The sequence below is a fragment of the Tachypleus tridentatus genome, chromosome 8 (genome assembly GCF_004210375.1).
Source record: "Tachypleus tridentatus isolate NWPU-2018 chromosome 8, ASM421037v1, whole genome shotgun sequence".
NCBI classification, from domain to species: Eukaryota; Metazoa; Arthropoda; class Merostomata; order Xiphosura; family Limulidae; genus Tachypleus; species Tachypleus tridentatus.
This window is the reverse complement of record NC_134832.1, coordinates 96,671,850-96,694,402: the sequence shown is the minus strand read 5'-3', so window position 1 is coordinate 96,694,402 and position 22,553 is coordinate 96,671,850. Positions and strand designations below refer to the sequence as shown.

General features: G+C 33.6%; 1 protein-coding gene and 1 long non-coding RNA gene across 2 annotated transcripts in view; one reads left to right on the top strand and one right to left on the bottom strand.

The window, feature by feature from the left end:
• LOC143222997 (uncharacterized) overlaps positions 1 to 22,553 on the bottom strand; it is a 305,937-nt gene that overhangs the window by 51,005 nt on the left and 232,379 nt on the right. Inside the window, exons 4-5 of the mRNA XM_076450333.1 lie at positions 9,294 to 9,474; positions 4,589 to 4,768 (exon numbers count right to left, since the gene is read on the bottom strand). Of these exons, the coding sequence (XP_076306448.1) occupies positions 4,589 to 4,768; positions 9,294 to 9,474 (361 nt within the window). The remainder of the gene's footprint in view (positions 1 to 4,588; positions 4,769 to 9,293; positions 9,475 to 22,553) is intronic.
• On the top strand, positions 2,106 to 18,487 carry LOC143222998 (uncharacterized). Its single transcript, XR_013012609.1, has 3 exons — positions 2,106 to 2,188; positions 4,567 to 4,780; positions 17,892 to 18,487. It is a non-coding gene; the product is annotated as an uncharacterized LOC143222998 (long non-coding RNA).

The window sequence follows — 22,553 nt, the reverse complement described above, 5'->3', positions numbered from 1 at the left end:
GGCTTATAGAAGTCAAAACTACCGGTCCCCATATTCCCAAAGTGTCACCGTAATAGTATACGAAGCAATCAGAAAATAGTTTTATTTTATACATGCTAAAATTTAGTGTATTTTGTTAATTATGTAGTAGTAGTAGAAGCAGGCGAAAATATATTTTTGCCCAGTGTGTTCATAAACATATGTACGCCTCTAAATTCATTTGGAAAAAGTGTATAATGTATATAAACCACGAATTCCGCTGCCGTGTCTCGATAAAATGTAAAATTTATCAAACGCTAACATGAGGAGAAGTAAGAATATTCATTAGCAAATATGTTGAAACGAAGCTAAATAACTTGAAATATTGTTTATTAATAACATACCACTATCACTCAGTTAATAAAAAATTATCGAACTATCCAATACATCCATTAATGATAATGAAAAGCACAAAATATAGTCACTATATATAAGATTCTCGGGCATGTCATATTAAAATGATTTTAAATAAGAAAGTCACCTAGTCACATGACATACATAACTCATATGTTATTTACATGTAGGTAATGTGGTACCAATAAAAACGTCTGTGACCTTTGGAAAGGGCGTGTAGTAGCCCTTTCTGATGCAAAATATCCATATACTCACTTCACAAAGATATGTTCAGATCGGGAATTTAAAATGTCCAATATGGGAATGTCCCTTGAACGCAATGAAATTGGAAAACATAGGAATATGGATCAACTCGGGAAGCCAACATCACTAGGAAAGAGACTTGCAATAAGTCATACACCAACCATGGTAAGTATCTTGTGGGCCCAGCATGGCCAAGCGTGTTAAGGCGTGCGACTCGTAATCTGAGGGTCGCGGGTTCGCATCCCCGTCGCGCCAAACATGCTCGCCCTTTCAGCCGTGGGGACGATATAATGTGACGGTCAATCCCACTATTCGTTGGTAAAAGAGTAGCCCAAGAGTTGGCGGTGGGTGGTGATGACTAGCTGTCTTCCCTCTAGTCTTACACTGCTAAATTAGGGACGGCTAGCACAGCTAGCCCTCGAGTAGCTTTGTGCGAAATTCCAAAACAAATAAACAAACAAGTATCTTGTGATAGGAGAAAATCCACGAACACAAAGATCAGAGACAAAATCCTTCCTCGAATATTAGGAAAATGTGCTCAACTTAATCAAGAAGAAGCTGTATTAGGAAAAGGAACATAAATAACATGTGCGTGAGTTGCTTCCACGACACGTTTCGTTGAACCGTCGCATACCTTACCCATGCTCTTCCATACGAAGACATTCCGGTCAAATCATTGGATGCTGCACATTTAGAGTTCTGTGTGTTTGGAATATTGAAAAGTGCACTAATAAAGTGTTATAGAGAAAAGAGTGTTTTGGATATGGTAGCTTTATACCGGAGTTTGTTTGTTTTTCAACGGAAATTTGTTGTAGTTATTTTCAAAGTACATGCTTGACAGATAGGACAATTCCTGATCTGCAACATGGACAGAGACTCAAGAACTGTTTTAACATAATGCACTCAACCACTATACTAGACTATAACATTCATACAAGTCTTAGAAGCATTACAACTTTGCGTGATATCTTGACAAAAGTAAACTCATCATCCGTGAATGCGCAACAAAAACAAAGGAAAGTAATCTGCTTTGTAAGCCTAAAAAAAAAAAAATATATCGGAAAAACCGAACATCATAATGGAAAAAAATCAAAGATACTTCAAACACTGCACTATACAGACTTAGATAGTGTCAGCTTTGGAAAATCAAGAGAAGAACCACGATATAAATGAGGTGAAGTTCAAGGGATGTAGAGGGAAGAATAAGATACAGAAGATTAATAGCACATGAACATGGTCCTTGTACAAACATTAATCGAAACCAGAGGTATCGTTTGTTTAGGGAATGAAATATTGATATAAACCTAAACAAACGGCTTTTTAAAAACCTATTTTGTTTGTTTGGTCTTTTTTTCCTTACATTCTTTGTTATAAAATAGACTAATATTGCAGAAAATCTTAGTTAATGCGGCATTTATGGGTAATTTTAAATTATTATTTTCTTTCAATTTAAATATTATTTTCTAGAAATTTCGAAACATTTTTGATGTAACAACTATAGCACACTAGAGGACGTTTTATATTTGGCATTGTTGCTTAACGAACTTAAACCAACGTGGACAACTCCCTGACTGTGAGTAGTATTTTATTACAAGTTTGAGCTTTTATGCTAAGGAAGATCATTTGAAAACGTCTGACGTTTCGATCTCTGGAGCGATTATTTTCAAGTATACAATTTTCAACGGTATGGAAGGTATATAAAAAAAAACCCGTTAAAACTCGTGTACTTCAATATGACCTCACCAGTAATCGAAACGTCGTATCTGTTTTAAAATATATTTTTCTATATTGAAACAGCTATAACTTGTAATGAAATAATATGCTTCGTGATTTTGTTTTGGTAGAACATTTAATACGTTTCATTTGAAAAATAAAATAGAAGAAAGCTTATTGACACATTTTTTAATTATTGACGGTTACATTCGCTCAAAACTAACGTGGTTCAAAGTTATTAGTTACTAATACTTGTGCTTCGTAAAAGCCATCCTGCTATTTGGATTTTAGCATTACGGATCATGTGAATACAATTGGTCGCATGCTAATATTAGCCCGGCATGACCAAGCGTGTTAAGGCGTGCGACTCGTAATCTAAGGGTCGCGGGTTCGCATCCCCGTCGCGCCAAACATGCTCGCCCTTTCAGCCGTGGGGACGATATAATGTGACGGTCAATCCCACTATTCGTTGGTAAAAGAGTAGCCCAAAAGTTGGCGGTGGGTGGTGGTGACTAGCTGCCTTCCCTCTAGTCTTACACTACTAAATTAGGTACGGCTAGTACAGATAGCTCTCGAGTAGCTTTGTGCGAATTTCAAAAACAAACAAAGAAACAAAGCATGCTAATACTAATGATATAAAACACAGTACTGATGACAATGGAAGGTAACATTATGGCTTTATTTTACTTGTGTCTAGAGTGAAAATTAATCAACTTCGTTACAATGGTAAACATACTGCCTTTTTTTAGGCTATTGTATATTAAAGACCTTGGCGAAGCCTTAGCTAAATGATATTGTCTTTCTCATACAAGTGTCGCGAGTACTGAATATTGTTTTTGCCTGTGTCTATGTTTTATTTCATAATATTTATTGATATAATAATTCACTTAAGTACCTATATGGTTATTAAAGGCCTTTGGTTTTAGTTTCAGTATATTTTATTTCATAATAAGCAAAAGTACTCGTCCCCATATTCAGAAAAGTGTATCCTCCGGTGAAACTGCGATAAGTACACAAATTTTCCATATTAAAATCCAGGATTTGATTCCTCAAGGTAGACACAACAGATATCACAATGTAGATCTGCTCTAAAACAACAAAAAGCACACCGGAAAAGTTTAAGTTAATCTAGTTAATGCACCCGTCCCCACTGAGGGAAAAGTTTAAGTTAATCTATCGATTTAAATTATTTAATGAACTTTAAAAATATCATAGATTAATTATATTCTACTTTTGTTTTCACTTGCAGTCAAAACTCTGAGTTACTTATACCGCCCATTGCAAAAAGTAAGTGTTGAGCATTTCAGTTAAGAGCCACTGAATATTAACATACTCTAAACATTCATTTTTGTTATTTAAGTTACGTCACATTCTGAAATGTGAAGTGACAGTGTGGTTAATTCCTAACAATTTGCTGTAGAATATCATGCTTGAGAAATATAATTTGACATCAACATTATTCTTGTCTGTTCTCCCATCATTTCAAAATTAAATGCTGAGCTTTGCCTGCGTGCGCGGCTTTACAAATGGGAACAGATGAACGTATGGACAGACACCACGGTTCACAATGTATATAAGGCAGTTAATAATACAGTAATTCACATGGATATATTAATAGTTCCAAAATGTCTTTGTTATTAACTTCAGTATGTTTTATTTCATAATAGTTGTTCCTATAATAAATTTTGTATTTTTTTTTTCGAAATAGCCCTGACAAAATATTTTATTGTTTCAGATCAAAGGTATTTCATGGCCACTTATATTAAATAATCCTGTCACCACTTGAAGACTTTTAATCAATTAAATATAGTTTTACCTAAATAACAATGTAATAGCGTAACTCGTACAATTTAGAGTTGTTTGATTTAAACGTTTTGTATTGCCAATGTTCAAGCTTTAGTGGCCTGGCATGGCCAAGCGTGTAAGGCGTGCGACTCGTAATCCGAGTCTTATAATCCGGGGCGTTATAATGTTACGGTCAATCCCACTATTCGTTGGTAAAAGAGTAGCCCAAGAGTTGGCGGTGGGTGGTGATGATTAGCTGCCTTCCCTCTAGTCTTACACTGCTAAATTAGGGACGGCTAGCACAGACAGCCCTCGAGTAGCTTTGTGCGAAATTCCAAAAACAAACAAACAATCAAGCTTTAGTGAGAAATCTTGGAAATATTGCGAATAATTTCTTTTGTGGCTGCGACATTGATTTTCTGTGTGAGAAAGATAACTGCAGATTTTTTTTAGTCTAATTTCCTGCCATCCTCACCTGGGAGTCTTCACATGTGAATACACTATCGAAGGCGAATATCTTGTGTGCAGACAGGCGGAAATCTTGAGAGTTGCTTGGGTCGTACAGCGTCACGTGCTTTTTCCTGACGTCCACTGCTAAGAATTGACTGGATTTACTTCCTTCATCTCCACTACTGATGCGAAGAAGAACTCTGACCTGCAGATTTTAGTAATATATGTTTTATCAGGATTCGATTCATTTCTAGAAGACTTAGTACATGCTTCTTCTGGCAATTTTTATCGCAGTTACAAAACAAATGCATTTTATAACATTATATATATATAACGTTACGTTGTTTGCTAGAACAGTATATATATATATATATATTAACATTTTTTGCAACAGAGTTGCTAAATTATATTACCAGCTATAAAACTTCTTTCTTTATTTAAATTTCAGAAACAAGTACATAATCTCAACAGATTAAGAACGACAAAACTTTACTGGTTCCATAATTAAGATGTGCAATTTTATGTAGAGTTTGTAGATTGGAAGAGAAGTTGGAGGCTATCATAATTAAAGTAGAGGCAATAAAGAGAAGGGTAGACTGTAAAGAAATGATAACAGGATTTCAGTAGGATATTAGGCTTTTACATACAAGGGATACATCAGCTAACACTTAAAATGAGTACTAATAGTGCTAAAAATAGTGGATTTAATAGTAACAAGACTATTCTGGAAGGAAAACAAAAGGATCAGAGAAGGAAGTGAATGATAAGGAAGTTATAGATATAGGTGTTTTTTGACAAGACATGTAGGTAGAATAGTGTGTGTAGTAAAGAATCATATTATGCTATGCAGGGGCAAAGATGGAAGATATAACTGACAGAACAGGAACTGTAATAAAGGGGGCTAGCAGAGATACAATATTTGTGTTTCATGTAGGGGCTAATGATCTAGGGAAAGGTAGGTCAGAGGAGATAATCATTAAGTACAAAGGGTTGATAAGGGCATTTTAAAAAAGAGGCCATAATGTGTTTTCGTCAGGGATACTGCCTAGAGTTAACTATGGGGATGAAGTTATAAGTAGGTTACTAGGGCTAAATGCTAGGCTTAAGTTTGTAGAAGTTAAGGATGAGCATATAAGCTAGTTTGACTTGTGGGAACAGTCCAGTGGAAGAAAGGAGTTTTTGGTTTTTTTTAATGGATGGTTCATTTAAATAGGGTAGGAAGTTTTCTAAGGCTATTAACTCATCTATAAGGGAACTTTTAATCTAAGACTAGACAGAGATGAGGGCTAGCAAAATCTAAATTTAAGAAGAATAAGAGGCAGAGAAAGGTTTAGCATAGAAAGTAAGTATAGAGGTAGTTATAAGGATAGGCTTAATTGTTACTATTGTAATTTTAGAAGTACAAGAAGTAAAACAGATGATTTTAGAGCACTGGTAGGAATGAAGAATTTTGATATAATGGGCATAACTGAAACGTAGTTAAAGATAGGTGATTTTGGTGACAAAAGTTTCTTTGAAACACTGGATTACAGACTATTTAATAGGGAAAGAGTATTAAAGTGAGAAGAAGAGTGGCTTTATATGTAAAATGTGAGTTACATCTTGTTGGAGTTGATATTAAAAATATTATCAAGGAAATTGAATCTATTTGGGTTTCAACTAGTGGATATAAAAGGAAAGGGCTTTAAGTGGGAATCTGTTACAGGCCTCTAAATGATATTGATGAAATGAATGGGAAACTTTACAATGAGGATAAGACTTCAGTTGTTAATGAACTCATAATTATGGGTGATTCTAATTTCAGGCATATAGATCAGGAAATGCTTGAGTCATACCATGAGTGAGAAATGTTTTTGGAAACTATTCAGGATGGCTTTCTTCACCAATTAGTCAAGGAGTTTACCAAAAACAATACTATTTTAGATTTATTGTCAACTTTAAATATAGAAAATGATTGAGAGGGTAGAAATTGGAGAACATCTGGATGCAAATGATCATTGCCCCATTAGGTTCAATGTTTTTCTGCATAAGGGATAATGATATTTTGGTTACAAATTTAAAAAATAAAGCAAAATTTGAAGGGATGTGACAAGAGTTATCTATTGTGAATTGGGCAGAGTTACTTGGAGACATTGATCAGATGTATAAAACTTTTAAATATTTAAGATAAACATATTCCTTACACAAAGAAAAAGGTAGCTACAAGTAAAAAAACAATTAAAGGTATAAAATTAAAGAAACATGTAATAAATTTAAGAAATTTAAATTGACTAGTCTGATAGAAGACTTAGAATATTGTAGAATATCAAGGAAATTAGTGAAACAGGAAATTAAGACATCAAAAAAGTTTTGAGAAAAGTTTGGCTGAAAATGTAAAAATTAACAGTAAGAATTACTTTAAATACATCAAGGGTACATAAAACATTGGAATGGGGGTAGGACCCTTGAAGGACAATAAAGGAAGGCTAGTATCTGATGATTATGAAATGACTGGGTTATTAAATTCTGACTTTTCTTTAGTTTTTACTAACAATGATATAAGTAGTATTATGCATCTTGAACAGTTGATATATGTAAAAGAGATCAAGCAAGATGGCTACATTATTTCTGAGCTGGTTAAGAAAAAAATAAGGAAGTTTTTAAAAAAATGATAAGGCTCCAGGTCCAGATAATACTTCACAAGGGTTTTGAAGGAGTTTAGAGGTTACATATATAAGAAACTTAGTACTAGTTTTGTCTTTCCTTAAAGCGTCGACATGTACCAGAGAATTGGAAGGTAGCTGAGATAGCTCCTCATTTCAAAGAAGGTGATAAAAAATTGTCTCAGTGATTATAGACCCATCAGTTTTACATCAGTTATAAGAAAGTCAGTTAACTGATGTTATTTAAATTAATTTAGCAAACTTTATAATTTTAGTTCATAGTCATTATGGTTTCACATAGGGAAAAATTTGCCTTACAAATCGTTTAACATTCCTTGTAAAGTTTACTGTTTATGTAGATGATTGTAAGGTTGTATATTTAGTGTACCTGCATTTCCAGAAAGCATTTAAAAATGTTCCACATGAAAGCTTATAAAAATAGATGTTAGGGATAAGTTAGCTAATTGGATATTAGAGTGGCTGGATGGAAGAGAGCAGAGGTTTGTTACAAATGGAATTCAGTCAAATTGGATTTATGTCACAAGTATAGTATCTCATGGCTCAGTCTTAGGACTTATGCTCTTTTAGTTTACATTTAGTTTACATAAATGACGTAGATGAAGAGATAATAATAAACAAATTACTTAAATTTGCAGATGATATAAAGGTATGGGGTTTTGTTGATGCTATATAAAAGGATTTAGATCATTTACTTAGGCAAATAAATGGTAGTTGAGTTTTAATTATAATTAATGCAATATAATGCATGTGGATTTATCATAATTTGAATTATAAGTATAATTTGGATGAGAATAATCTTAAGAATGCCATGAAAGAAAGGTATCTTGGTGTAATAGTCAATCAATCAAACTATCTAAGCAGTGTGCTATTACTAGTGGCTGGACAAATATGATTTTAGGTTGTATTTTCAGAAATATTGACTACAAGTATATAGAAATTATAACTTCATTGTATAAGTCGCTGGTTATGCGTTATTATACATTGGAATACTGTGTTCAGTCAAGGAATTTTTACCACAGTAATTAAAAAAAAACAAGTTTGAATAGCTGTGGAAGATATGTTAAACCTGTAAAATATCCAGAAAAAGAACAAATCACATATAATTTTGTCTTGTTATTTAAGAAAGGGATGATTCTGAATTCGATTGAACAGGTAACTAAAATTACTACTATCACAACTGAATTCAACTGATATTTGACCTGTGTAGTAATGTAAAAGAAACACATTCAGATTAGCTGTTTTGGTTTGCTAATGCTAATGCCTATTTAACTATGTCAATAATTTTTATAATTTTCTACTTTTTTATCATTTGGTGATTCTGTTCTAACGCTAAATTTTAATAAATTTTACAATTGTACATTGTACAAATTAATTAGAAAACTTAAATATTGTGGTCCTGATTAAGTGTATTACTAGCTGTGACTAACCACAAAGTCTGCAGACATAATGAGCACAAAATTATGAAGTTTTGTTTCAAATTAATTTTTATCAGTTAATGGATGAATATTCACATTAAGACAATTATTTTTAAGAATGTTTTCGTAAAGCTACACAAGGACTGTCTGCATATAATCCCAACATAACTTTCAAATTTATAACCAAAGGGAAGAGATTTAATCAGCATCACCCACCATCAACGTTTGGCTATTCTTGTCAGACCAAATGTTTGGAGCTGGTTGCTACTCTCACGATCCAAATACTGCTTTAGAGTGATTTTTTTTTTTTTTTTACGGTAAGAGGGGACGTAAACCATGTAATCTCAGATTGACAGTCTGACACTTTAATCACTATTCTATGCTATGCCCCTTTCTTAGGAAATAGGCAACGTAAGTGTGCAGGAAGTTGTAGAGGTAAGACATAGTATGTAACTGACAACTGTTGTAAATATATATGTAAATTGAGAGTAATGAACTAACATATCCTCACAGTAATAATTTAGCAAAGACAGAATGAAGCAAGTCATTTGCATATTTTGAGAGCATTCTGCTTTGAAATTTCTGGAATATTAAAAAAATATCTTGAAGTTTCAAATTATAGTACGTAAATAACAAATTTACTATACGTTACCTTTCCAAGTCTACTACTTTCTCTCTTGGGATTAGTTTTCAAAAAGTTTGGAGGAAGAATAGGCGGTGCAATCTTTAGCGTTTGTGCAAAACTTGTTCTGAAATGGGATATCATTTCTTTGTCAGACAAGTGGTGCTTCTTTCGTTTCCTGGGTGATTGCAAATTCAATCTTTGTGCTGCTCTAAATGATGAACAGAAAAATTGTAAATTTTAGACGAAATATTTGAAAATATTTATTATTTTATATACTAAAGTTTTCATTGAATGATTATAAAAAATGCAACATTTTTTTTTCTAATTCTGAGTAGTAAATGAAATGTTTGTATTGTTTTCGAACTCTGACCTAACAATCTGTAAATTAAAAGGATTGTTTGTTTGTTTTCAATTTCGCACGAAGCTATTCGAGGACTTTCTGCACTAGCCGTCCCTAATTTAGCAAAGACTAGAAGGAAGGCAGCTAGTCATCACCACCCACCGCCAATTCATGGGCTACTCTTTTACTAACGAATAGTGGGATTGATCGTAACATTATAACGCTCCCACTGCTGAAAGGGCGAGCATGTTTAGTGCGACTGGAATTCGAATCCGTGATCCTGAAATTACAAACCGAACGCCCTAACCACCTGACTATAACAGTTCTATCACTCGACTCGTAATTTGGGGGTCACGGGTTCAGATCCCCTTTACATTAAACATGCTCGCCCTTTCAGTTGTGGAGGTGTTATAATTTGACAGTCAATCCCACTATTTGTTGGTAAAAGAGTAGCCCAAGAGTTGGTGGTGATGCATTTACTCTAGTCTTACACTGCTAAATTAAGGATTGGTAGCGCAGATAGCTCTGGAGAAGCTTTGCGCAAAATTCAAAACAAACCGAACGAAACCTAAACTTATTAACCATATATAAGTTTGCAGATTAGTGGCTGTAATATGAGAACTAATACAATTTTGCACAAAACCTTGAACCGTCAACTGTGATGTTTTTTTAAGGCAATGCTAACTGTAAATGGTCCAAATCGCGACTAATATTATTTAGTTTGACGAGGTATAATTTCTTCACTATTACTTTCACTTTTAGACATAGTAACGTGCAATGTAAAATTAGGTATTCTATTGCAGAAAAAAAATAGCGTCTGACTAATTAGAAAGTAAAACAATTTACTTGTATTGTGTAATAAAATACATACATGGAATTCATTTTCTACACCACTTTAGTGAGAAATATTGGTTTGCAAAGCTTTTTTTAAAAAAGAATTTGATATGTATGAAACACGCACATTTCACAGATTTGCTAAACTATCCTATCCATTTCATTATTGACGATAACTGTGTCTCATCTTTAGCCTTTAATTACATAACTTCAATTGATTTAATGCAAACACAAAAAAACTGTCATATCGTTTCACGTAACTATTTCAAGCATTTTATGACATTTTTACAGTAATTCAGGTGTAAAATTGTTATTTTTCAATGAATTGCACACAAGTAATAATAAAATCTGTCATGGCAAAACTAAATGTATTCATAAAAATTATTTACTGCTGAATAACTTTAAGCGATGCTTTAAGTTTTAATGGTCACTGATAATTAAATACGTAATCTAACACAAATATAAGTGTTCTGGATTCTCAAAAGCCCTATCCAACTGTAAAAAAGATTCTTTGCACAGACGAACCATGTATTATTATTATTATAATAACTTACGTTATATATTTTCGGGAGTGATGTGGTTTCATGTAATACTCGTTATATTTAAAAGTACAGTGTTTACTGATATATACTGTAAAGACACAAACGCTATATCACTACATAATCAGATGAAACTGGTCATGAGAAAGGACTTTGACTGATTTATTGCAAATAGTCGAGCGCAAGAGAAAACAGAAAATGATGGATGTGGTTCGTTTCAACTTTACCCAGTAAGGCATTTGACCTATCGTAGCTTCCATGTATGCTTCTAGTAGTCCGCGTGGCAAGCAAGCAATCAGCTCATTCAGGCCATCTTTTCGGAGGTCCCATTTATCAACTGATGTCCGAATAGCACGGAGAAAGCATTTCTCATGCATGTTGTATTGGATCGACGCCAAGAGAAAGTGTTTATAATTCTATGCATTCGATTATTTCTTTTTGAAGGCCATCATCAATGATCTGATATGATGATAATAACCAGTGTCATGCATAAAGATGTACTTATCTCCAACATCATCTTTTCTTCCACATAAACCTATGCATTCATGTCATATTCAACATGAACATATGAAATACGGAAGCAAATCATAATACCCTTCTAAGGCATAGCTGTTATTTTGTGAAAATGGACTTATTGTGTAGTCCTTAATCTGGAAACACCAACAGATAACTTCTAAACGTTTAACCTGTTGTTGTGTGAATAATCGTCATTCCTGGATTCATCAGAAAACAAACATTGCTCTACTTTTGATGTAGCAGATTCTAGTGGATGGGAACCAATAATCTGTATACGTGGATAGCATACGCTATTAACAGGCTATGGCATTGCGGGATGTCGTCATACGCCTGTCTCCCTGGCATCTTACCATAACCATTCAAATATTATAGACTATCATTCAATAGCAATTTCATACCAGGATGTTCAGCCTTTGGATGTAGCAATATATTGGCCATAGAAAGTGGAAATACCTTCACTTGTAAATATTTACTCTTGTTACCATTCAAATATTATTATAGACTATCATTCGGTAACAATTTGGTTAAGGTGCCACGCTGTACGATCTTTGGATGCAGCAACATATTGATCAAGAGATGTGGAAAGATATTCACTTATAAATATTTATTTTTGGTTTATTAAGCATCAGGTAGAATAAATTTATCAAGTCGGAGAACAGGCATTGCCTGTAACACACGTATGACAAATAAAAAACGCATGATAAACTGTATTTAATATAAGATACATGTACTCGTCTCACTAAGCATTATCACTGCTTACTTGATAAATTTAGCTAATAAAATAATAGAATTTTATTGGTCATTACATGTAATTGTATTGATTGAAATCCTCGTAAACCACACATAGGGTTGCTGTAGAAAAACCATGCTGAACTATTATGTACTTGCAGTGGTATTGTAATATATATTAGAGTAAAATTAAGTGTGTTTTTTATGATAATTTCGGAGATCTTATTTATAATTCAGATATATATTTCCATTTGTTAGTGTGTTGCTACACAAAACGAAGAAATATTCAATATGTCAAGAGCAGAGAATTTATTTATTTTTATAATTAATAACTGATTTCATTTCGCTATCACCACATGTAACCGCAGATCCTGTAACAATTGTGTGTTAATGATTTTTAATTTTATGGATACGTGAACAATAATAAAAAGGTTATTCATTGCTATTAATTGCATTTTCATAAAAGGTTCTACGCACGCTGTCAGTTTCTTCACTCTTCTTTTTGTGGTCCCCTAGTGGCACAGCGGGATGTCTATGGACTTTCAACGCTATAAATCGGGTTTAGATACCCGTGATGGGCAGATACCATTTTGTCTAGCTTTGGGCTGTACTTCAAGCAAACAAACAAATGAAATTCTTTTGTGCATTGGTGTTCCTCTGAATTTGATCATACGAACAGTCAGCTCATTCAGCGTTAAGGGAACTAGTAACAGCTGATAAATAAATATTTATTTATTGATACGTTCTGTAGTTCTACGAAATTCTGTGTATTTTTGTAACATTTTTGGATATATAGATATTTAATCTCAATCGTAACAATACTGAGAGATTAAAGTAATATAACTAAACAACTAACACTGAAGAAACGACTTTTCAAGATCTTCTGTAAATGTAATTCTACAAAAATGGATATTCTAACTGAGGAAAGAGTTAGGACACCCCACATTTACTCCCACTTAAAATGGCTCAACTCACACACAGGTGTATCACACCAGGTGCACATGATTAGACGATGGTTACTCAGCATTTTTAATTAGGCTTGTCCTATTTAAACCGCAGATATTTAGTTGGGTGTGCTCCTGACTGTTGAAGTGAGAGTGAGCACCATGGTGAGAGCAAATGAGCTGTCACCTGGAATGGCCGACTCAAAGCCCAGATCTCAATCCCTTTGAGATGCTGTGGGGAGACTTTAAACGGGCTGTACATGCAAAACAACCCTCAAACATCTCATAACTGACAGAATTCTGCATTGAGGAGTGGGGCAAACTTTCTTCAGACCGATGTCAGAGACTGGTAGATGGCTACAAGAAGCGTCTCACTGCAGTTATTTCAGCCAAAGGGGGTAACACTAGCTATTAGGGGTAGGGTGTCCTAACTTTTTCCTCAGTTAGAATATGCATTTTTGTAGAATTACATTTACAGAAGATCTTAAAAAGTCTTTTCATTAGGTTTAATTGTTTGGTTATATTCCTATAATCTCTCAGTATTGTTGAAATTGAGATTAAATATCTTTCTATCCAAAATGTTACAAAAATACACAGGCTTTCATATGGTGTATTAATTTTTTCACATGACTGTATATAACCTACAATTTCATTTAACGGGAGGTTTTGTTTATCTAAATCCTAACGATTCGTTTTCTATCACTTCAACCACATTAATTAATGTGGGATCTTTCTTTGGTAGGTGCTTATGAAATCACATTTTAAATGTAAAATGCAATAATACAAAGTATAATCACCCCTTAATTATATATATATTTTTTCCTTATGCCATGATCTTGGATTTCAAGAAAGAAAGTTAAACAGAAAGCACTATTACAAAGCTACCTAAATGGGGCGGTCTTAATTAGGTGTGGCAAGATGACGGATGCGTGGCTTCAATACAGTTGGCTAATCGCTATATGTATGTACAGATCAGTGTTGAGAATCATCGACTTCGATCTGCTCGTTATTGTGGGAGAAGATATGGTAGTCTTATCGGCTGCTAGGCATAATGGTTGAATCCGTGAAGTCATCTTTGATCTCTCTGGTCTGAAAATAGGACGCTAGTTGCATAATGTTCTTAAGAGATTTACAATGAGCGATTGTTGTCAAGTAACACTCTTGGTGTGCGAGCCGAGATAAACATGCATTAAAACAGGTTTTACTTTATTTCTTCCAACCACAAGTTAAACAATAGTTCGATTCTTCATCATGATGTGTACTAATTTCATGTTAAGTGCAAGGAAATACTTTTTGTGGTGCATCAGTAAACCCTTTGCTAAAATGAAAAGCGACTACCATTCCTTCTTAGTGTTTATTAATATTATATTTGTTCTCGGAGTCGATAAGTTAAAAATACCTTTAAAATGCCATTCACCATCACTATGCTTAAATGCTACAATTTTAGTATCGCCTCCGAGTTTGAGAAACGTCTTCGCAGTATACATGAAGCGTTGAAAACGGCTGTCCTCTATCAGAATAGTGATCCTTATGCTGTAAACTTGCTAAGGATATAATCCACAACCTTACTTTATTCCATTTGGATATTAGCTGCGTTTTGGAACTGAGTTGTATGGTCTTTCCTCGTAGCTGTTTGGATCGATTATGATTAATACTGTGTTGTACTCGATACACGAGTCAGTGATTTTTCTTTATCACATTTTCCGATTTTATTAGAGGTGATATAACACGATTAAGATATCTAAGTTAGGATAAATACGCTTTCAAAGTAGAGGTACTTGAGTTACCTAGTATTGTTTCACCTGTAAATAGGTATTGTTGTTTCTTCCTGTTACAAATTAAATACAGTTTCAGCCCTATTACTACAAATATGTCACCTTAACTTATCAATGGGCCTGGTCTCATTAACGTGTACGTTCAATTAGCAGTTGTACTTGCAAAGTAAGCCCCGCATAGCCAGGTGATTAAGGCATTCGACTCGTAATTTGAGGGTCGCGGGTTCGAATGCCCGTCGCACCAAACATGCTCGCACTTTCAGCCGTGGGGGCGTTGTAATGTACGATTAATCCCACTATTCGTTGATAAAAAAATAGCCCAAGAGTTGGCAGTGGGTGGTGATATATAGCTGCCTTTCCTTTAGTCTTACACTGCTAAATTAGGGACAGCTAGCGCAGATAGCTCTCGAGTGGTAAATTCAAAACAAACCAAATCATATGCAACGTTATCTCCCGGTGGAACAACAATGAGTTTACAGACTTACAAGACAAAAATCCAGGGTTCGATTCCAACTGGTAGATACAATATATAGCCCAATGTGAGTTTTAAATCAAACAAAAGTATGTAATTTTATATCAGCATTTCCTCAGATTTTGCTGAATGGTCACATGCATTTTAATTTTCCATTTCTTTGACACACACAGAATAATTTTTTTTTCTACATTTGAATATTTTAATTGGCTAAGACTAAACAGCTGACTCGATGTGGTATTTGATGCATAAGTAGGCTTTCAAGTAAATTATCCTGGCACGCAATTATCATCTGATCTAAAAACAAACTACCTTTTATGTTGTTTTGCTTCAGAAACAACCATATTTGTTTGTATAACGAAAGAGGATCCCAGCTCACAAATGATAAAAAAACAAACTCCCAATCTTCTGATGTTTGTGTCTATATAATAACGTTTAGTTCTGTAGTTAAAACGTCGTACAATCATCTTTAAAAATGTTTTACTATGGTAATGATAAGGGTGAGTTCCCCGCTGGTACAGGTAAGTCTACGAATTTACAAGGCTAAATTAAAGAGCTCGATTCCTCTCGATGGACTCAGCAGATAGCCCAATGTGGCTTCGCTATAAGGAAAACACAAACACACATAAGTGTGAATATATTATTAATTTGTGATTTATGATGAAGATGACCTCAGAAGGTCGAAACGTTGTTCTCTACTTTAGTTTAATAATAGTTTTAATACCCCTACAAGCCGTCTTGAGATGTATAGCAGTATTTTCTACAGTAGTTCAAATCAAATCAATATTTTATAGAAATTTTCGAAATAACTCTTGCTGTTCCTAATGTAAGATTTGAGTATGGACGCACGATTTATAAACAACATGAAGTAATTTAGTTTTGGAGGAACATACTACACGTTTTGACTGTCATCATCAGATGTAATGAAGAAGAGAGACCAATGTTCTGCCGAAACATGTAATATGTTTCATCCAAAACAAATCTCGTCATTACACTTACAAATCTTTGTTTTCCAACTAATCTTTAATGGAAGACTAGATCTTTCCATTTCCAAAATGTGTGAGCTACACTATGTTACGCCCTTAACAATCTTAGGTTAAATTCAAGGAAGTAATTTTATAACATGTTAATAAACCTTTCGTGATTAAACGAGAGGGCTCCCATTACTTCTTAGTATTTTATGTTCTCGGAGCCGATAGGTTAAAAATATCTCTGAAGTACCATTTACCATCATTATGTCTAAGCAAGAAAATACAACTGATATTTACTGCGGTAATTACCAGCCTTTCGGGGACTTGGAAAAAATCTTTATGGAAGTCGTTCACGCCGTACGTCTTCTACCCAACCTAGTAATAAATGTTCACTGAAGGCAGGGGAGAAAATATTCAAAAAATATTAGAAATGAAAAAGGAAGGACAGACTGTTAAATATTATTTAAACCGTATATCATTCGTGCTCTAGACATAATCTTGATAAAATAATAATTTGCTTTTGGGAAAATGAAATAAATTGAATACATAAGTGACGAACAAGTTAATAAATAATTATAACTTGTGATTACGTCGTTACTACTTTATAAAAAAGTAACTTATTCGTACTTTTATGAGGTGTACTAATGAACTTGTACTGGATATTTGATGAATATTTTTGTAAGGATAAATGCTATTATTTGTTTTTATTTTCTGACAAACTAGTCATCAAGAAGAAGCTGTACATTTCAATAACAACAAATGTCGGTTCTTGCGGCGAAACGTAGAAGTGTAAGTTATTATTAGAATTAGATATCGATAAAAGTTATCGATAAAACTGTTTAATGTTAATTCGTTTTCTGTCTAGTTAACAGGTAAATATATATCAATTGGTAATTCAAATTATTTTACGCAACATGACTTATTGTACATAGATAGCTATTTTTATATCTGGAACACTTTGATGATAATGTTCTAAATGATGACGCTGTGCGACCCAAGTAACTCTTAACAGTTTAGCCTGTCTGCTTACAAGATATTTGCTTTTGATAAAGTATTTATCTCAGACCAGAAACATCTTTCAAACATTTCCGCAATTTTTCATTAAAAAACATGTTATATCCAGTTTATAAGTTTTAAATGAAACCATCCTTCCACTGCCATGTGAGTATCTTATTTTACCACATAAGCAGCACCATAAACTCTCTTAATTAATAATGATATAGTGATAACATGATCAAATCATCTCGCAGGTTATGAGACATAATTAAGAATTTCAAGTTCACTAATGCTTACAAATACCGGCTGTTTACGTGAGAAAGATGGACGAATGAGCCAGAATTACAGAAATTCCATTTTTTACACGTTTCTTTTATGTCCTGGATGTTACTTTAATGGAATCTTGTGTGTTTGAATCGTTTAACGATGTCTCTTAAATTTATATTCACGTGCAATAGAGAGCATGTGCAAAGACTGGATTTTAATATTGATTTTGTCATCTTTTACAGAACTTTGTTGCAGTGGAAATCAGCGTAAGGCAAGGAATGAAATATATCCATGAACAGGATGTGGAACGTTATTGTCACAAAGTGCAATTAGCAGGATGTGCAACATTATTTTTATAAAGTGTAATCAGCTCTTAACGAATTTGATTCTTCCTGCATCTTACAATGGTTAAATGGTTGATGTTCTTATAATAGAGGTTCTTGAAATTAGATATACAGCGAATATAAATGCATCCTATTAGCGTTTTTTCTTATCCAGCTGCCAGGTTGGAAAAACTTCTGAAATAATTGGTTCTGGCACGATATAATCATGCGAAGTAGTTTATAATAAAAAAAACTCATTAAGTCATTTAACGACTTACTTTTATGTTTTGATTTTATAGCACTGATGTTGTAAAAAAAATCTACTTATCTCGTAGAAGAGGAAAAGAAATAACAAGGCGTTTTGAGTTCGAACGTAAAATCCTCTTTTTACATCTTTTAAGATAGGCTTAAGACTTTATATCTCAATAAACAAAGTGAATTGGTCATGCTGTCATAACTGCTACTAAGTCAGTACAGGAACGGGGATAACATATACTTTGGATAAGCTTGAACCTGCTTTGGGTTCTCGTTATTTACTTCTGTATTGATCGTGTGACATAAAAGTTATATAACATTAAGTACACAAACAGGCACTTCTCTCTTATGAACACATATCCATTTCTGAATGATTCCCCTCTTTGTGTACTTTTAAATCACTCAGCGTATACTTACGTGTCTGAGAATAATACGAAACAATTAAAGGAGAATTCTAATTTATATTATTATTTCCACGACAAGGTAGAATTAGTATTATAAAAGTCCCCCGCTGATACAGCGGTAAGTCTACGGATTTACAACGCTAAAATCACGGGTTCGATATCCCTCGGTGGACTCAGCAAATAGCATGATGTGGCTTTGCTATAAGAAAACACACACACTTACTTATAAAAGTAATGCGAACCATTTTTCTCAATTTATTATTCTGTAAATCAGGTATCTGATGAGTTATGTGAGCTGAAATACAGAACTTAGAGTATTTAAACACAGCCAGCAACGATGACTGAATCTTTGAGAATACATTAGATGTTCTACTAATCTGTAGAGTCATCGAAAGAACAGACCCCAGCCAATCACAATAGATTGTTAGAAATTGGTTACAAATGTCGCAGAGTGTCATAAGCAATATTTAGGGTCTACCAAGACAACATTATGGTTATTCAAACAGTACAATGAAATATGGCTATTGGGGAAATCTGGCTAGCTGTACACTTATGGTACCTGCTTCAAGAATGACTCAGATATTCACAACTGTGCATTGACTGTATCAGTATATAGACTTCAAACTAATGGCCTGCTTGCCAGGTCTTTTATAAATTGCGGTTCACTTATAGAAATTCTTGGAAATATAGAAGACTGACCAAATGGTGTGGGTGGTATGCATGTTTAGCAGGGTTCAATCACTTCAAGTGTTTTATAGATGAGATGCTTTGAAGAAACGCATTGCATTTATTCAAGTGACTTCAGATACTTGAAATACCCTGGAAACAGCTTGATCAGAGGAATGGTCGATAAAACGTTAGGATACGACCAATACCATGATTTTAGGCATGCAAAATTGGTGGAAGGATATCTTAGCTATTCATAGTGAAGTGAAATATTATGAAATATAAACATATATCACTACGTGTGTCAAATACGTATTTACTAACATGAGCGGAATTACACTGATTAATCATTAAATTTTGAGTGTATTTGACTGATGATATTATCTTATTATAGTATTTTTTTCTTGTCATAGTCAACATGTATTTTTGAGCCTGCAAAAGAAGTTTGGATCAACTTTACTGCGTATAGTTTGTAAGAAAACTTAAACAAAAAATTTCTAAGCATTACTAAGTTTTTGCTGCTAATCTACCACGCTAGAAACCGGGTTTCAATACCCATAGTGGGCAGAGCACAGATAGCCCATTGTGTAGCTTTGTGCTTAATTTAAAATAAACAAACAATACTAGGTTTTGAACATTTAAGCTTAACAAATTTCTAGGACTAACTTTACACATTACTGTAAAATTCAGTTTTTACGATGGGTACTATGTTCTAGAATGTTGACTTCAGTATTAGTCCTTTAATCGTTGAAATTATGTTCAAATGTGTTTATGTTGATCAAACTATACTCTAATAAGCTTAAATATAAAGGTATGAGGCAATGAAGAGAATATAATGTATGAATATAATTTCATTCATAAATGAATCAAATATTAAATGATATAACAAGTCAGAATGTTTGCAGAAAAAAATCCTTAAAGGTTAATAGAAATAGATTCTTTAAGGTTTCTACTCAGGCTTAACACATTTTTATGGATATTTAATGCACAAGGTTTAAATAAAAAATAATTACTTGGCGGTGGAAACATAATGTAGAAGTTCTATACACAAATACTTCAGATATTATTCTGAATATATACTGTATAGTTTATACAAACATTGAAAATAATAATAAAATAATCTGATCTAGTTAAATGACTCCAATACGGAAACTAGGCTTAGCTGTAGTATATTCTAACACATGGAGTTTCTTGAATCCGGTCAGATATGAATTTATTTCATGCTTTTATATCACGAGTAGAATAAGACGTCACGCTGAAGCATCGATAAACTGTTGGTTAACCTTTTGAATTCGAAAACAAAGGTGGGTGGAGAAGAAATCGGAATAGTGGACAGTGAATTAAAAAACATCAACCGAACTAACAATGCGGCCGCTTCTTAAAAGTAAGTCAGATTTTATTGTCTGAGTTCATGGTTGACAGTCTACTTGAACAAATGAACACATCAAGATCTTTATCGTACGTGCTACTGTTGGAAAATATAGAAAATGGAAAGGGTCATCATCAGATAGGTTTGTTTTCAAAGCATTAAGTTAGATCATATATTGATGTCTTTTACGTTTTCAGTGATGACTGGAAGTCAATGGTGAGATCTACCAAATACAGACAGTTAGAATAAATAGCATGAAGGTGGCTTAAACGGTTTGCCTTTTGTATATTTTAATGGATTATAATACAAATTTTGCTTTAGTTTCTACATAACTATATCTCTTAGATTTTTATGTATTGCTCATTGTTAGAACTGCACATTATATCAAAGTTCTATCACGTTCTTATTGTAGATGTTTTTAAACAATAGATAGTTTCAACAATGAAGAAGATGCAAGAATCAGATATTCTAGCCATTAAGGAACTAAAATCAATGTTGGAATGTAATTCAGTCGGGAGAGAAATCCATTAATCCATTTAAAAATGTATTTTCTGAGCTGCAAGATTAAATTACAAAGCACGATTTTTATTGTTACATTATGTGACAGCCGCTCAATCATAAGTTCAAGTACAGCATTGCTGAAAGCCACGAAACTCACTTCTAAACTGAGGCAAAAAGAGATAAATTAATATATATATGGTGTAAAAAAAGTACCAGATGAAATAACTGTGAATATTGTTCATATTCCACAAGGATATTTTCCCATGAGATGAAAGTATATCTGACAAAGAAAGAGAGAGAGAGTCGAAGTCGTTTAAATTAGTTATGATGATATAGAGTTATATATAGATAGATTGTGGTATGACTTTTGTATCGTAGGCGAAAGTAAAACAATGTGTTTATCGTGGCTTCGATGCACGTGCATGCCAAAAAACGACTCTTTTTTTTTTTTTGCTTTATTAGCTTATTGTAAACTTTGCTTTCACTAACTAGCTGCTTCTCTAAACATCTATATGTATACAGTGATGATACACACTACAAAGTGTGGGTATTTCTTTTGTGCAACTATGTGCAGATTATTTCTCAATATTAGTCTTAAACAAAGAGAAGAGGCAAAGAGAGATGAGTAAGAAGTCCAGCATATTGTATACACACTTTATTATAGTCTGTAGTGCTACTTCCAGTTAAGCATCTGGATAGTAGCTTTGCAGTGTAGTTTCCATTGCAAAAGGCTTCGCCACAAAGCTTTCATGTCAAGATCACACCACTACTCCTTGCCTCTTTCCATAATTCGTATTGTACAGGAGGACAAGCGATTCCCAGTTTTCAACTCAGCAGTCTGATTCTACAGAAGTATATAGGCGCTTTGTTTGGAATAGCATAAATACCAGTTTCATTATATAGTTGCATGACACTATATATATATGTATATGTCATGAAAAAAATTTATGCCACTTTTCAAATAGAGATCCGTATCGATTATGTTATATACTGTCACCTGGAAGGTGTTTGATACAGGCATTTTTGTACATGAATTCTCACCTGTTATAAACACTGTACTTGGACAGTTCTGGTTCCCTGATATGAACATGCCTTTTTGATATGAATACAAGAACATTTTGTGTGAAAAACAGCCATTAAATACATCTCTTAAAAGTGATCAACTTTCGGTAGCGTCATACTATTTACGTTATGACAAATGTTGTCAAAATATAGTTCTCATACATGCCGTTCTATCGTGACTTCATATCGGCTGTGGTTGTCATGTGACTTGCTGATATGCATATTCAAATCGTTTTAATATAATGTACTAAACCCTCTGTACATAGTGCAAATTTCAATGTACTTACTTGTAGAGAAAACGTACACCGTATCAAAGTTGGTTTG